Source organism: Petromyzon marinus, chromosome 21 (genome assembly GCF_048934315.1).
Source record: "Petromyzon marinus isolate PM22_M1 ecotype Great Lakes invasive population chromosome 21, UKy_Petmar_22M1.pri1.0, whole genome shotgun sequence".
Taxonomy (NCBI): domain Eukaryota; kingdom Metazoa; phylum Chordata; class Hyperoartia; order Petromyzontiformes; family Petromyzontidae; genus Petromyzon; species Petromyzon marinus.
Genome location: NC_133687.1, coordinates 8032028 through 8049690, shown reverse-complemented (window position 1 = coordinate 8049690; position 17663 = coordinate 8032028). Strand labels below are relative to the sequence as shown.

Sequence of the window (17663 nt, the reverse complement as noted above, 5' to 3'; positions counted from 1 at the left end):
TTTTTAAGAAAATACCTTTATAATAAACTGGAAATCAATTCTAAATTTATATACAGCAGATGTTCGCGAGTGGCTAAAAATTTAAATGTCACAATCACCTTGGTACACTTCCTCAGTGTATTTTATCGAAACCAACCGAACATCGATGTCCGACACAAGTCCTCCTATCCGCAATAACGCGGTGAGTCGTAAGAGTGTGTGGATATAAGAAGCTTTTGTTCTCAGATTACTTAGAATTTAAAATTATCAGCCTGCTGTGTAACTGAAACGACAACATAAATATACACAAGTGCGTGAAACAATTCACTCTCCCCATGACTATTCGATGACTTCGCAATTTCAGGGTCATGATTCGATTGAAGAACCATTTCAACGAAAGGTTAGTGTCTCTAACGGCTGCAGGGATTATGTTTAATGACACAATAAAAGCTATTTTTACATTTGCAATTTTTCTGAATGCATTAAGAACTTTAAGAATCAATATAAATAAATGTGTCAGTTAATTATTCTAGCCCTTGTAGTGATATTAACAAAAAATGGCATATCTTTGTTTACAACGGATGAGGTTGAGTGGCTCAATAGAAACCAAACTATGAAAAAATTGTTTAACTATTAAAATATTTTATTATTTACCAGGGAAGACCCACTGAGCTATATAGCTCTTTTTCATAAGCAAGTGGTTTATCATGTGGAAATGCATAGCAGCTAAATACTCTAAACGCACGTTTCTCAAAAGAGACCTGGCCACAAATGATAGCTCCATAAAGTGGCTTACCATGTGGACATTCGTAGCATCAAAATAATCTAAATAATCTCAATGCAAATTTCTAAATGTGGAGAGAAAAACGCGGAGGACCTGGAGAAAAATCCACACTACGGGGAAAACATGCAAACTCCAAATATACAGCAGGTGTCAGGATCGGGATCGAACCCACGACCTCCTGTATACCAGGCGAGGTAGTTAACATCTCGCCACCGTGGCACCCTAGACCACCATGACCGCCTCGATATCGCAAGGGCAAGTGGTTCTCCTTTGTGGCCTGCAATTATACCAGGAAACGTTCCCTTGACATGTAGTCTCTGTTCAATATTTTCCTTCATCATTCTTATTGAGACGTGTAATGGGCATGAGGATATATTGGGGGGCCCCCTCTTGTAGCCAGGCACCAAAGCTGAAGATTTTGGGGAAGCCTCAATTTTGATTGGGTTATATTTAATTTTGTTTATTTATCACAACTTAAGCCACCGCCCCCGCAACCCAGATCCAATTCTACATACCCCTCACGGGAGAGCAGGTAAAACTCTTTGAGAGCAAACTGAGTGCTCCTCTTAACCCTGTCAAGAAACATAACTCATCCGTATTCCCCAGTGCTGTCCAACAAAAGTTTGAAGCTACGTTGTGAAATAACACCTCTTTCGTTTTTTTTAGGCTTCAACTTCCTTTAAGGTATTTAATCAAAAGCCAAAAAAACATTCTCTATTTATTTTATTTTCATACGAGGCGTATGCTCCTGCAAAGTCGATAAAAGCCCATTGCATCGTACGGGGAGCCACAAAAGATTCAATGAGAGGAGAGCATCTGCAATTTAATGTGAACCTGATGCTGCATCCCATTAGGGTCAAATCGGCAGATGAGTGGGGCAGTGTTGCACGGACCACAGCAAACTGCCCTTGCCGCTCGAATTCTCGTGTTTTTGCCAGATACTAATTTTAAGACCTAAGCAACAATGGGAGACACCATTAGGATAATTTGTATTGCCTGTTAATGCCAAAGGCTCACAGAACCAGTTTAATTAACCACATTGTGAATAACACAGGCCTGCAATTTTTTAGACGTCATCTGCTTCAGAGATTACATGTGCTGTTTATTATGGATTTTGATGTGCTGAATTTAAATATGGCAATTAAAACAACCGATTGGCTACTGTTTAAAGTTTTTACAATTTACGTCTATGTAGTGTAGATAGAGTTTTCCTCAAATTGTAAACCTAGGTCTTTTCATGTGTTTATGGTTGCTTTACATGATAACATGTCACCCCTGTTCTGTTCATGTAACACTTAAAAAAATCAGCAAAAAGATTAGAAATAAAATGTATGATGAAACAAAAGGAAAAAAAATAATTACGTATATATAAGTACATAGTTTAGTCCATATTCAGTGTCCACTCGGCGCTTCTTGACTTGTCTCTTGTATTCATTACATGGAGCATCTCTTGCCACTGCCCAGCAATAAGTCTGCAAGCATTGATGGGCTCCATTTGCCCTGATAGCGTTTCTCCATTTTTGCAATGTCCCGGTGAAATCGCTCGCCATGCTCATCGTTCAATGCTCCGCATTTCCGTGGGAAAAAAATCTATGAGAGTGCAAAAAATGTATCTTTAGTGACATGTTGCAACCAAGGCTTTTGTATGCCTTGAGGTGTCCCACCAACTCCCTGTAGTTGTCTGCCTTGTTGTTTCCGAGAAAATTTGTTGCCACTAACTGGAAGGCGTTCCATGTCCTTTTCCTTGCCACGCAGTGCACTGTCAAATGCATCACCTCTAAGAAGTTTACTAATCTGAGGACCAACATAGACACCTACCTTTATATAAGCGTCACTTAACCTTGGAAATTTTCCACGGAGGTACTTGACAGCTGCTTGTGTTTTCTCCATTGCTTTGACAAAGTTCTTCATCATTCAAGGGTGATTCAGTGGTGGATGCTCAACACTTTTCCTCCCAGGATCCAATGAATGTCAATCTATCTTGATGTAGTGGGAATCTCTCGCGCGACTATCCCATTCGCAGAGAAAACAGCAGTATTTTGTGTATCCAGTCTGCAGACCAAGCAAGAGAGCAACCTTCAAATCGCCACAAAGCTGCCACTGATGTTGGTCATAGTTTGTTTCATGTTGTCATAGGTATCCTTCATATGGACTGCATGACCAACTGTAATTTATGGCAAAACAGCTTTAAGACCCATCTTCAGTGAATCAATGAAGTCTCCACTCATCTGGATAATGAACTATGTTGAGGGCTGCCATTACACCATTGATGTTGTTTCAGGCTACAAGATCACCTTCCATGAAGAATGGAAGATGATCCTTTTGACGGTCACGGAACATAAAAACCCTAACATCACCTGCCAGGAGATTCGACTGCTGCAGTCTGGAGCCCAACAGTACTGCCTTACTCTTGGGTAGTTTCAAATCCCTGACAAGGTCTTTCAGTTCAGCTTGTGTTATGAGGTGTGGTTCAGAGGAAGAGGATGGGAGAAAATCTGGATCATTTGACCTTGATGGTTCAGGACCAGAAGTTTCAACCTCATCCTTGTCTGACTCAAGTGAGAATGATTCTGGTGCATCAGGAACCGGCAGCCCTTCTCCATTGGGTTACTGGGTGTATAGCTGATGGAATGTTTGGATAATGCAGTCCACTTTTTCTTTTTTGACACACCTTTCCCAATTAGAGGCGCCATACAAAAGTAACAATTGCTGATATGATGTTGGCTCTCCCCAAATCATTGGCACTGCAAAAGGTATAGATTTCCTTTTCCTGTTCAACCACTGGCAAAGATTTGTTGCACAAGTGTTGAATAGCATGTGGGGCCCACATCCTGTCCTGATCTCCAATATTGCAGCCAAAATAAAGGTGATAGGCTTTCTTAACCATAGTTCAACTGCGCATTTATGATGCAAAAGTCACTTCACTACAAACATAGCATAAGTTATCGGCTTTGTTCACACAAGTACGAGGCATCTGCTTACAACGGCTAAAAAGGTGTCCCTTCGCAAAATCAAACACTGACAAATAAGGGAGCACGACACTGCATGATTTCTAGAGCTGATATAGGGCAATTTGTTCAGCAGAGGGATGTAAGGCTAGTTAAGATTGCATCATCCATGACTTCAAGGAATAGCATGATGCAATTCATATCATGTATGATGCAATACCAGGTTCAGATTGCATCATTCATTGTTTTGCTCAAAAAAAAGTATTTTCTAAACCCAGTCATAGATTTATTCATAGATCCAGTCAAAGATGTATTTAATAATTTGTAGTTTAAATTGAGATCCCTTCCCTTTATAACTCACTTATTCTCTGCAATTCCCAAGTCAAGGGTCGTATATACTGACCCAGTAGCATATCTTGCAAACTAGAGCCAATCAATAATTTAAGCATCATTTTCATTCTCAGTGACCCAGAATTAGTAAAGTTGGACAATTATTTTGGAAGCATTTTGGCTGTAGACCAGTGTTATCTGAAGAGACAGCCAGCATCAAAAACAGCATAGCTATCGGGAACCACCTGTGGTGACACACATCGTGCACATTATACGCGTGGGAAAGCACCCACGCGCACTTTCAATACTTGTGTCCCATATACAATCCGTGCGAACTGTGGTGTTTCCTTCGTCCTCCTCACTCCAGTACCAAGGGACACGGCACCGACAACCACTTCAATGTTTGCCCCATCTCTACCCCAAAATGCGCGGCGAAGGAACAGCTCTGGCTCCTACCCTCACGCCTAATCCATTAAAGTAGCATCGATTGTCTTCGGCCTTGCCTGCTACATCCTAGTCACCCCTCTCTCCAAACTCCCATGGCATGCCCTCCCCTCTACCACCCTGGGGGGGGGGGGGACTTTCGCCAATAAGACATCAGTGCGAGGGTCCGCCAGACATTTGAAACCATTAGGGGTTTTACAGAAGCACGATGATGGGGGGGTGTTTCACTTTTGTGTATTGGGAGCCGGACGTCAGGGGGTGCACTAAAGGCCACCAACGGCCCGTGGGGCCATGCAAGGAACAACAGTGGCCTATACCCTCTGTCCCCCCACCCCAATGATTTGATCAATTATCAACATTTGTAGCGATTCGATTTAAAACAAATGCATGTCTAATTACGTCTAGTTTGCATCGATTCTATTTCACTCAATTAGTCCAAATGTAACATTAATTGCAAACAGGTTGCACAAACCATAATTGCTCAATTCTTATATGCCTTATTTTATCAGCATATCGTGGGCATACCTACAATAATTCATTAATCGATGCAAGCACCCAGTGACCAACCATTAAAGGCCCCATCTTCAACTAGGCAGATACATGTGTAAGGTCCAGGCCTGAAGGATGAGGTGTGACATATTAAAGTGCAATTTTAGACAAAGCTTGACTTAACCATGGTTTAGGTCAGGCTGTGATTTGGAAGTTACAATATTAATATTTAGTAATTTCTCACATTCTCAGCTATATGAAGGTTTCCCCAAGTCGTCGCGATGCTGTGACAATCCATCTCGCTACTACACATGAGATCATCTTATATCACTTCATCTCCATGGTGGTAATTTTCTTGGGCACACTCCCTCCTTTGGCTGTGCTTCCATCAGTTTCACCAACAGCTACCATCCCTTCTACAAGTGATGTACTGCCCAAACCCACTGTATTTCCTTCACAATCAATGCATTTTAACTTGCATGTTCTCTTAATCCTGTTGCTCCATCTGGCTTTCAGTATCAATCCAAGCACACACACTTCTCTATGCCTCTTTACACACTTTAAAGCTTGTTAATTTTCCTTTGTCAGTGTCTATTTGTCTAATCCATGTCACCAAGTCTTTCTGGGAATGGAAACAGGGTCGTGAGATTCAGGAGCACTGTGGATCGTTGCCCAGTTAATATTAAGGCTCTCAAATCACAACTTAGTCGGCAGGTGGCTGAGCAAGGTGTGCGACGATGTAAGAGGGCAACGACCCCCCGTAGCCCGTGCCTATTTGACAGGACTGCATCTCATGTCAGTCCACTATTTAACAAGACGACTCGTTTGACCGATTTTTGGGATGCAACAAAATGGACTGTCACGGTGAAACTTATCATCTCTGACATGGGTTCAGTCCATTCTTGGCAGCTATGCATTGAAATTATTATATGAAACAGGGGGAGAAAAATGCAAACTTTTTTTTTGTATAAAACTGGTCACGAGACAAAATCTGGCTGCAACGTAGAGGTGTGAAATTTAAATAAAATGAGGACATTTTCACTGTACAGTTACATAAATGTGACTCTTACAATCTTAATGCTTTGACCTTAAGGCAGAAAATTAATCGTCAACTGTGATCACCACTAAAGGTGAAAACAGTCAGGGATATGTTTTTAAACTTTATCTGTAATTATTTTAACTACAAATGAAACTAAAATAATAAGTAAACGGTAGGTAGATTTTATAAGGCAATATGTGGGGGCGTGAGAAATAAGCAACAGCTGTGATAGACTGTTGTCAGGTCACCTAATTTGAGGTCTCCCAACGCTCAAAAATGTTCGGGTAACCATCCTGGTCAGCTTCCGGGAGCTTTACACCAATTTTAGATTTGTAATGTACCTATAATGTAACAAACGTCTCAGAGCTACGCAAGTTAAATGCTGAGTGAAGCAATTATTTATAGGGGTTTTTTTTTCGAAGCATTCAGGTAAGTATATTCTTGGTTCTTTCGGTAAAGTCACGTAGAAGGGAAACAATAAAGTAATAAAAATATAAAACAATAAAATTATCACGACGTTTCGACTGCAACACAAGCAATCATCATCAGGTGTGAAAACCACAAGAACATTTTAAAAAAGTGGCGGTTATTTTTAACGTTAGCACCATGGAGAGAGTTTTGACAGTTTGTTCAGATGGACGAGTCCATCTATGTTCGGAAAAGAGGAGGGGGGAGACGAAGAATAATGGATGCGGTCTGACAGCCACCATAAGCGTGAACAATCAATTTAGACCCGAAATTGTTTATCAAATCCTTCCAATGATTGCTAAGCCAGAATCCATCTTCTCGGTTGAATTTGTCTCTGTGTTTGTATATGTGGATAGACTCATGAACGAATCTCTCATGGTAGCCTGATGACTTGCAAAGAACCTCTGTCTTGGAGAAGTCAATGTCATGTGAACCTACTGAATTATAACAATGATCTGCCACAGCCGAGGTGTTGGTCCTACCGTGTTTCAGGTCTGCTTTGTGTTCACGAATGCGGTCCGAGACATGTCATTTGGTTTCTCCAATATAACTACTACCACAGAGGCAACTTAGTTTGTAGACGCCAGGGTACTGTATGTCCGGAATCACATCTTTTACAGACGGAACCAGATGACGGATTTTATGTAATGTGTTGAATCGGACCTGGATCTTGTGTTTATTCAAGATTTTGGATATCTTTTTTGTGATCCTCGCAATGTAGGGTAAAGTCATGGGTTTGAAAGGCTCCTTTGCCAGCCATCTGGCTACCATGAGAGATTCATTCATGAGGTCATCCACTTATACAGACAATTTCAACCGAGAAGATGGATTCTGGCTGAGCAATCATTGGAAGGATTTGATAAACCATTTTGGGTCTTAATTGATTGATCACGCTTAAGGTGGCTTTCAGACCGAATCCATTATTTTTCGTCTCCCCCCTCTTCTTTTCCGAGCATAGATGGACTCATCCATCTGAACAAACTGTCACATTCTCTCCGTGGTGCTAACGTTAAAAAAAACCGCCACTTTTTTAAAATGTTGTTGTGGTTTTCACACCTGATGATGATTGCTTGTGTTGCAGTCGAAGCTTCGTGAGAATTTGATTGTTTCATATTTTTATTGTTTCCCTTCTACGTGACTTTACCAAAAGAACCAAGAATATGAATCCCTGCAGTCGCGAAAGCTTTAAATCAAAATTTATTCAGGTAAGTTTCCCTTTTTTATGCTAGACCAGAACATAAATCCCAAAACTGAATTAAAATTTCCTGCCCAATTTGAGTGACACGTCTCGGTCAACATTTAGCCAGGAGAACAAAGACTCTGGTCCAGGGCCAATCTTGGTTAAACATTGGACCGTTTGATAAGGTGGTGTTTGTGTACGGGAGGTGACTTCATAACGGTAAAGACAATATTGTGCAGGTGTACAGAAAAGTGGAGGGAATTTCTAGTGTAAATATTTTTTTTTTACCAGGTAAGGCCCACCGAGATGTATGGCTCTTTTTCAGAAGCGACCTGGCCACAAATGATAGCTCAACGAAGTTGGCTTATCGCGTTGAAATGTATGGCACAAAAAGACTCTAAATCTGCATTATGTTGATTCTTAGTATGGAGGGAAAAACCAGAGGACTGGGAAAAAATCTATGCAACCACGGGGAGAGCGAGACACACAAACACCAAATATACAGGCATCAGGGTTGGGATCGAACCCACAACCTCCTGTGTACCAGGCAAGGTAGTTAACATCTTGCCACCGTGGCCACCCGGTAAGGCGGGGGATGCTCATAGCAGGGAAGTTGAACCCAATCTTTGGAGAAAATCAATGAAACTTCAAGGCAGGGTTAAGTTTATTTAAAAAAGAGCAGCTGTGCAAACCAATGTAGAGTGCGCACCCAAGTGACCTTAGCCTCACCCAAATGCATCCAAAGGCTAAAAAAGCCTTCGTTTGGCCTCGAGGTCTTAGCCATTTTTACCGAACCCTAATCATCATTTCGTAGTTTAGCTCTTCTAATCTCAATTTTGTGCACAGGCAAAGCCCATCTAGCCGCACTAACACCAGGGGGCCCATTTGTGACTAATTTACAAGATTACCCTTTTGGGGGAAGAGTCCAAGATTTATTGTGTAATCTTACAACCGCATTCACATGCATGCTAATGCACCATGGCTGTGACAAATAACCACCTTAAAGCACAAAGTGTTAATTCTAAAAATTTTACTTGACAAAAAATTGCATGCATTTTGGCAACACAACTGATACAAGACTTAATGTTTTTATTCTACAATAACAAAAAAGAGCTGTAGAGTCAAAAAATGCTTATAAACAGTGGATGGGACAAATAGAAAAGTTTCCCGTCTAAAAAAAGATTAACTGAAGACAAAAATCCATATACTCTGTGATTCGTGAATAACGAGACATACTAAAAAAATATTAATTTGGGTACACGTGCAGCCCTTTTGTCAAACAACTTCTGAATGAGGGCCTCCCTATGCAGTGCAACGCTGGTAGGAATGGCTTGAAGGTGGACACAGCATAGACATGTTGAAGGACAGCACAACAGATTTTACACCGCTGCCCTCTGACTATCCACCGTGCAACCCAGCAAATATGAAGTAATATTTAAGTCCAGTATAGTGTCAAGAGTACGCCTGCCTAAGTTGGGGTTCTCTATACGATAGATAAAAAATGTAAGTGTATATAAAATGAAAAAATGTACAGAAATGTTAAATAAATCATCTGTATATGATAAATCCTGGACTTGCTTCTTCCGCGGGCGATACAGTTACACACCCTCAAATCCACATTCGCGTGATGTCGGGGGGGGGGCAATTTGACTCCTTACTTCACGCCCCGTGCGTGTAGCTAAAGTACGAGTCACAATTGTAAGTATGAATCGGGGGGGGGGATCAGTTGCGTATGAGCTGGATCCACGTACTCTCAGCCTGCGTACTCCGAGACTTTACTGTACATTGTATTAAATATGCATAGTATTGTATTCATAAACATTGTAAAGTGCTCCAAATATTAATGACATCATGCAAGCATTATCTAATGCTTGCACGATGACATTCTTCATCATCTTATGCAGCACGTGATTGCAGGCTGCTCTAACGAATCATTCACGATGCGTAAATTCATAGTTTAGGCTTCGGTGCTCCTCGGGACTGATTTTGGGGTCTCCTCGGGCAGGTGAGGAGTCTGTTTTACATTAGTGCAGTCTCCAAGTAAAAATTGAAACATTTGAGACCAAGACTATGGCAGTAGGCCTTGCTGTTGCTGAGCCAATCAAGGTACAGATAAATATACAGGTGACCCCCGAATTATGACTGCTCGACTTGCGACCTCCCGCCTTTTACGACCTTACGACCTTCCCTTCCTTGTAGTAAGACCCCCCCCCCCCACAGTAACTCGTATGACCGCCTTATGAGCACTACCGACGCCAAGTCGACTGATGGCGCTGCTTTGGTCTTCCACCATATGCATATGTACAGTATAGCCTGACAGTCTGCAGCTGCGCCTCGAGTGAATGCATACCTTTCACAATGTGCTTCATTTTTGTGAATTTTCTTCAAATTTTGAAAAAAGTTCACCTTCCGCAATGTCTGAGAAGAGTAAATGTGATGCACGTGCAGAAAAGTTCTTAAGAATTTTTAAATGTGTTTTTTACTGAATACATGTTTCTAAAGGTTATGTTAAGTTATCATAAATGCTGTAGGTGCGGAGGTCGCCTGTTTAACATCTTCAGCAAATGTATTTGTTATTTGGCAGATGGAGGAAATAAAAATTACAGGGTATGTGTATTAAACGTGGAATTTAGAATACCTACTGTGATGCAATCACGTGATAATGTTGTGGCTTGACTCTCCAACACATCGGTCTAATGTAGTGACAAATTGGCATGTTCTGTTTACGTGACAACCCTTACTAGATGGCCGTGTCGGGTGGTGGCGGGTTTTAACGACACATTTATATATTTACGCGATCTAACCCCAAAAAAAAAATTATATACGTGATAATGGAATTACGATATCATTGACATATTTAATGAGGTCAAAATATGCATTCCTGAGCACCAATCTGTCATGCTAACATGTCATAGATGAAAACTGAAAGGCGTCAACCTTTTATCCATATATTATAATTTGTGTCAGGGCCTATAGATCAAAATGCCTTCTAAATATACATCCTGAAGAATTTCCTGAGAAGTCAAATGGCAAACAAAAGCTCAATTCACAATTTTGCCATCCCCACTTAAAATGTGCAATGCTGCTGTAAAATTGCCTATTCTTCAGAATTACCCTGTTACTTATTTTCTCCATAATGATCAAAAATAATATTATATATATAGATTATTTACATGTGTTTGGGTTCATAGAACAATTCCCTTTTCCACGTGTCCTGAACATACAGAAAACAAAACGAATAACTAGCATTGCTTGTATCATGTATTATTTAAGACCAAACACAACACTTCAGAAAGATGAGAGAGCAGCAATGACGTGACGTCTCAGTACAGACGAATGCTTCGTGGTGCCTTTAGTGGCCATCGCATGATAAAACAGCTTAATTATGACAGGCTTATTTAGGAGTCTGGCATCATCTCCCTCAACCTTGGCTGTTCTTCTTCTTGATTTTTCTGTGTGCCCAGCCGCCACCCTCCTCTGCTCCGGAGGAGAGGCTGGGTAACATGCTAATTCATATGTTAATTCCGCCCACACAGCTTAAAAGACGCGGTCCATGCTTGGCAGTGTTCACTCAAGCGCTGTCTTCTGGACAGTCCCGTTTCTTCACCTGAAGAAGGCTACTTGTGTTGTGGCCAAAACGTCATGAGAATTTTATTTTATTGTTTTTTTTCTTCCATTCTACGTGACTTTACCGAAAGAACCAAGAAGATCTCCCTCAATTGTATGAGAAAATGTAACAAACATCAAAGTGTTTGTGTGACTGAATGTCAACCCCATGCTTCCTGATGCGACGTTACACCAGGAACAGGGCAGTCCTTAACAGCTTTCCCATTCCAATGACGTATGCGTACAGCTACGTCATCAGTTTTACTCTTCCGTTTCCGTTCTGATGACATACGTGTACAGAATCAGTAGTAAAACTAAAATAAATGTACTTTATCGATACATATTCAGGTTGGAAGATGTACCGAGGATCCCACAAGGCCACGCAGGAGGGCGTGTGGCACAGTTTGACACCAACTATCAGAGTGCGGTCGTGTCGCTACAGTTCTATGCGGTGAGTACAATGTTTTTAAAAACAGCGCTACTACGCCTCTCCAAAAAAATTTACACTAAACCACATGCGCGTTCCAAGATTCAGCAACGAACGGGACCCACTCTGCAATTTGCAAACATCTCAGAAGGGGAAAAGGTTCAGAGATACGCAAGACCAAATGTGTGGCCTTTAAGGGACCGAGGCAGCGCTCAAATTTTGTAGGTCTTCTGAGTTGTTTGATGCGGCAAGCTGTTTGTGTAGCCAAAACCAACACACACACGTGTTTTTTTTTTAATTGAGTTGTGATCCGAGTAACATGGACTGTGGATCATACCATCTCAGTTTCCATATCGTGGATGAGGATTTGTTATCCGAAACGTTTGAAATGCATTTCTGCCACCATTTTAAGCTTTGACCAAGAATAGTAAAATCTGGAAAAACTATTGAGATGTATTCATAACACAATGTGAATTATCATAACCCAGGACATTTTACTACGTTTCCATAAACTAAAGCAGCCTAATAATGAAGGCAAAAAATCAATCCGGGTCACACTGCTGCGGATGATATAACTTGCAAACTTTTAGCGCCCTCATCGGAAACAATACATCATTGCAAAAGGTTACTCAGATACAGAAAACACATGGCCACACTATGTGGATGATTGATTGATCAATAAGAAGCCCATATATAATCTGATGAGCGTACATATCAAAACATAATACCAAAGCGTACACAAATACGTGAAGCACATTTAGGCCACAAAGTACTGCACGGAAAGCCCATATTTCTCTTTGTTGCATGCACTTGCACTTGAGTCCGACATTGGCAAACAGCTATATGCGTGATCTTTAAATTTTGTGTGCTTTTGCAACATAGCAACCGTCACCAAAAACAAGATGGCTCGGTGTATATACTTACCAATACATGCATGGTATTAGGTATTTCCCCATTCATGACTTGTGGCCTAAACGTGTCACATGTTAGCCCGAATTCATTAATAGGTGAGGGGTTTAAATTGAATGTGAACCTGCGCCTCTCGGATGAGCACGCTCCATGCTTCGATGTCAAACGGGTTGTCCTCAAGTTTTCGCTCTGCTTTCTTCACTTTCTCTGGAACGTACTCCTGTGCCTGATGCACATGCACACGCGCACACACACACATACGTACGGTTAAATTGGATGATTGCCTGGGTAGGCTGATAAGACAGTGGAGTAATCACACAGGTCAAACATTTATACTGTAATATATGAGAAGACTAACAAGTAATACATTCCATATTTTGAGTAAATAACTGTTGAGGAATTATCCAATCCTATAAACGAATGGTCCAATCACCTGACCGGTTGTGTTTAAAATTATCAATTCTAAACCAATCTTACCTTAAAAGAACTTTCATAAAGCCGCGAAGAATGCAAAATGGCAATTGAAATTCAAACACTCTAAAAAGAACAAAAATGGCAGAACCTACTTTGTCATGAAGCAAACGCTTGCTGTAAACAGAAACGTATTTCGCAAACTTCGGTACTCATACCAGTTAAAATGACTACAGAAGACAACTCCATTCATTGCCATTGTTAGAAGCTTCAAAGTGTAAAAGCATAAAACCCCACAGCTGTGTAATCAGTCATTCAAAAAGTTTGTGTTTCTCAAATATTTAACTATCACATAATCCAACTACATGAAAAAATAAGATATTTGCACGAGGGGAAAATATTTTTCATACTATATTGGAAACAAGTTTCGCTGTCTGGATATCCTGTCCGCCTGGCTGGATTCCCAACTGACTGGATTCTCGGCCCCAGTGCACGATGATGATGGCTCACTTACAATTTAACAATCTTTGAAATAGCGTATTCAACCAGACCATGCGTTAATTGTGTTTTAACCGACCGTCTGTGTTGCTTTATATAGTTTCCAAATTTTGCTAAACCCTGTTTGATTTAGTGTGATGCTCTGTCTCTCTGTATCCCCTGGTATATCTGTGTTAATTCCCTCTACTTCAGGTCTGTATATATCTGCGGTTGTTTCCTCTACCTGATGATTGCTTGTGTTGCAATCGAAACGTCGTGTATTATGTAATTTTATTTTTTCTCATTTCTACGTGACTTTACCGAAAAAACAAAGATTGAGAGTGAAATGGCATTAACCGGAGGACAAAGAAAGCAAAATCTAAAACAGAGTGAGAGAAAACGGGACAGGGAAGAGGTTGAGACGGCAAAGAAATGTGGAAATAAGGTGAGCAAGGATGAGGTGGGAGAAACGGGGAGTGAGGTAGTGGGAAAGAAAGAGGGTGAGGCAGAGGAAGGAGAGATAGTGAGGGAGGGCGAGGTAGCAGAGGGAAGAGAGAAAGAGACAAAATGGGAAATTGAGATAAATTGAGATACACAGTACAAAGGCAAGAAAAATGTGGAGGCAGGGCTCTACATAAGATAAAAAAAGGCTTTGCTGGCTGGAACAGACGATCATGTGAAAAGGATGTGGCTTGCTCGTTTATCGAATTGCTAAACTGGGTTGCCAGTAAATGGACCGATGTTATGTTGGACTTCTTTCGCACCGTATGTAGCCAACCGTGCTAATCGGAGGTGAATCAAGGGCAATAGCTTACAGAGCAAATTTAGAACCAGGAATAATATCGTGGTGCCCTTATGACACAAAAATAACACATTCATCAATAACTGCCTTAAATGTCTGTGCTACAAAGGGCCATTGCCCAAAACGTCGCCTATATCTTTTTATTTGGTCCAAAAGAAAAAAATATATAGACGTTTTAAGGCAGTGTTATTGATGAATGTGGAGTTCCATTGTTGTGCTTGTGCACCACACTTCCTTTACATTGGAAGGATCAACTTTACAGGTTTTTTTTTACACCAACTACAGAGATGAGTAAAGTTCAAGCATTAACACTTTCAACCTTGGTTGAAAAGCATTAAAAAAAATTTACCGGCCACACCAACGCCATGAAATGAGACGAAAGATGGTTTCTTATTTTCCCCAGTGCTGCGGCTAAATTCAGCACGTATCAACATTCCGAAGCAACATTACATAAATACATTAACACGAGGACCTTTAAACTCAATTCTTCCAAGCAACATTTATAGTTTTGATTTAAAGCTTTCGTGACTGCAGTAATTCATATTCTTAGCTCTTTAGGTAAAGTCACGTTGAAGGGAAACAATAAAATAATAAAATATATATAACAATAAAAATTCGGTCATCATCACCTGATGATGACCGTTTGTTATGGTCGAAACGTCGTGAGAATTTTTATTGTTTTTATATATATTTTATTGTTTCCCTTCAACGTGACTTTACCGAAAGAGCTAAGAATATGAACATTTATAGTATTGACAAGGTATGATCTCATCGTGATGCAATAGGGACTTAGTTGCTAAACGTGGGAATGCAGTGACAAAGCTACACAACTACACACCAAGGATTTTCTTGATTACAGATTGTCACATCACACATTTGCTCACATCATACACATCACACGCATGTGATCATCACTTCACAAGCATGTGATCATCACTTCATAAATATTTGATGTCACAGTTGGTCCCACCACACACATGGTCATCACATCACACACGGTCATCACGTCACACACATTTGGTCGCGTGAAGATCAACCATGACTAAGGAAGTCACGGGACCCATTTCCATCATTAATCATCATTTTTATTAGCAATGTACCATTCACAAGCCTCATTGAAAAAAATCCAACATTTATATTACATGAACCGGCAATGTGCTTTCCAAGACTAAAACACATTAATAGTAAAACCAATGGTTTAACTGCAAAAACAACTCAAAGGTGTGGTCATATATTTGAAGCTTATTCATATTCTTTGGGTCTTTCGGTAACGAAAACTTTAAGTCAATATTTATATTTGAAGCTTTCGTCAATAACAGAAATAGGCAAAACTTGGACCAAACATCCACTGGAAACAAAGCCACCGTGGAAGGTGAAACTCAACCTAACAGAGTTATTTAAACACCTGTCGGTTGCATAAACTATCTTAATGGTAATCCCTTTGTTCGAAAAAGGGAAATGTCCCCATAAGGAGTGTTATGCAATGGTCCACTAGGCTCACTCCGAGCCGTTTTACTTCATCAACAATTATTTAACTGGCTGACTTTATGCGGCTTTTGACCACCCTTTAAATAAAACGTTTCTTTCATTTGGCATGGAATTACATCCACTCAACGCAAAGCTAACACGTAGCAACACCATTAAGCAACGGCATTTTGCGGCGACCAATGCGAACATACGTTGAGAAAATCACGTTGGTTATTAAAACTGCTTTAAGTTAAATACTGTATAAACATGGGATCATGCATACATGCATACTGTACAGTACTTCAGAGCAGAGATCGCAGGAATGGACACGCTTAATCACTAGACTTAGAATGTATTTCGTGGTGCCACTCTAGAAGTTGATGATTAAAAAATAGTGCATTGTGCTTATTGCGGTGCGTTTTATTGCAGTGTGGCATGGTGCGTCTCACTTAATTATATTGCAGTGCACAACAGTGCTGGAGCACGGTGAACCTAAACAAATTGGACCTTAATGAGGTATACCGTATATTGTGGTCCTGTGTATTGTATAGGTTGTATTGTGGAACTCGAATATGTGCCATTGTATTACGGTAAACTGTAGAACACTGCAGTTACAAGTATGCTGCAGTAATGTCTAATGCAATGCACGGTCTGTGGTTGTGGCCACGATGCGTATGCCCCCTGTATGTTTGGAACGGTGAGACGCGGCGACATTTAGACATTTCTACAAAGACGAAGGGTATAGTTTTAAGTATAATCAGCTTAAAGTGGCCTTCACGTATGCACCACTCCACAATTATTATTAACACAGTAGTTGTTGTTTTTTAGGCCCGAACGGCCAGGTAACAAACAGCACCATCAAAGTCGCAGGGTCATTAAGGGTTAGTGGACACGTTCATTCAATTGCGCAAGGTTAGAAGCGCTTTCCATTAAAACCTTTTTTTAAAAAAATACACACACACTCCCCCGCAGTCTAATCTAACCGCCGTTCGGCCTCATTTGTTGTTGTTGTCCCGTCTCCCTCAGTATCTTTTTTTCTCTAGAACACGTGGACGACACTCTGGGATTTCGTATTCACGGCCGAGCGAGAATCCCGCGCGGAGTGAAAAACGAGGCCCGGGTCGCCTCGACTCGACCTATCCTCCGGCAAACATCGACAAAACCCTCCCCCCCCCAACCCACCCACCCACCCCCCAACTCCCAGAGCACTTTTTTCCACATCGCCGCCCTTAACCAAAACGCGCCCACGGCGATTAGCAAGATCCGTAACGACGCCCTTCGTTGCATCCGTACCTGCTCTGCGTTGCCTTCGGAGGCCATGGGCTCGCTCGCACGCGCCGAGCGGCGGCTGAGGGTGGCCGCGATGGCGACGTGAGGCGGTGGGTTTAACAAAACAAACAAACAAAAAACGCGTTGCCCGCCCGTCGATACGACCAAGTGGCGCTAACCACGACGACGACGACGACAAGATGATAACGATGACAATAATAACGAATAAAAAAACAACAGACGAAGCTGGCGCTGCTCCCTCAACTCGCCGCTCCAAAGATGGCGCTCCCCCTGCCACCCCCCCCCTCCCTCCGTTAACGCCCGCACTGCGCACGCGCGCTCCCCGCGACCTTCTCGATTGGCCGAGCCGCCGTCACGTGAGCAAACTGCCAGGTCCCCTCGGCCAATAGCGAGATGATTAATTGTGGAGTGGGGGGGGGGCGAGAGGGTTGGCGGAGAAGGGGGCGGGGTAAGAGGGCTGGGGGAGGGGTGGGGGGCGGGGTCGGGGTCGGGGGTGACCTCGGCGCATGCGCAGTGAGGCTATGTTGGAGTCACGGCGGGGTTACGTGAGTTTCTTGGGCTTCAACCACACGTGTGACCAACACCCAGGTCGGCTTTCGCGACCAAAATGTTA

General features: G+C 41.7%; 1 protein-coding gene across 1 annotated transcript in view; it reads right to left on the bottom strand.

Annotated features, from left to right (window-relative positions):
- CSTF3 (cleavage stimulation factor subunit 3) overlaps nt 1–17358 on the bottom strand; it is a 50874-nt gene extending 33516 nt beyond the window's left edge. Inside the window, exons 1-2 of the mRNA XM_032958026.2 lie at nt 17054–17358; nt 12728–12829 (exon numbers count right to left, since the gene is read on the bottom strand). Coding sequence (XP_032813917.2) covers nt 12728–12829; nt 17054–17080 — 129 coding nt within the window. The 5' untranslated portion in view covers nt 17081–17358. The remainder of the gene's footprint in view (nt 1–12727; nt 12830–17053) is intronic.
- Nucleotides 17359–17663: the final 305 nt, after the last annotated feature.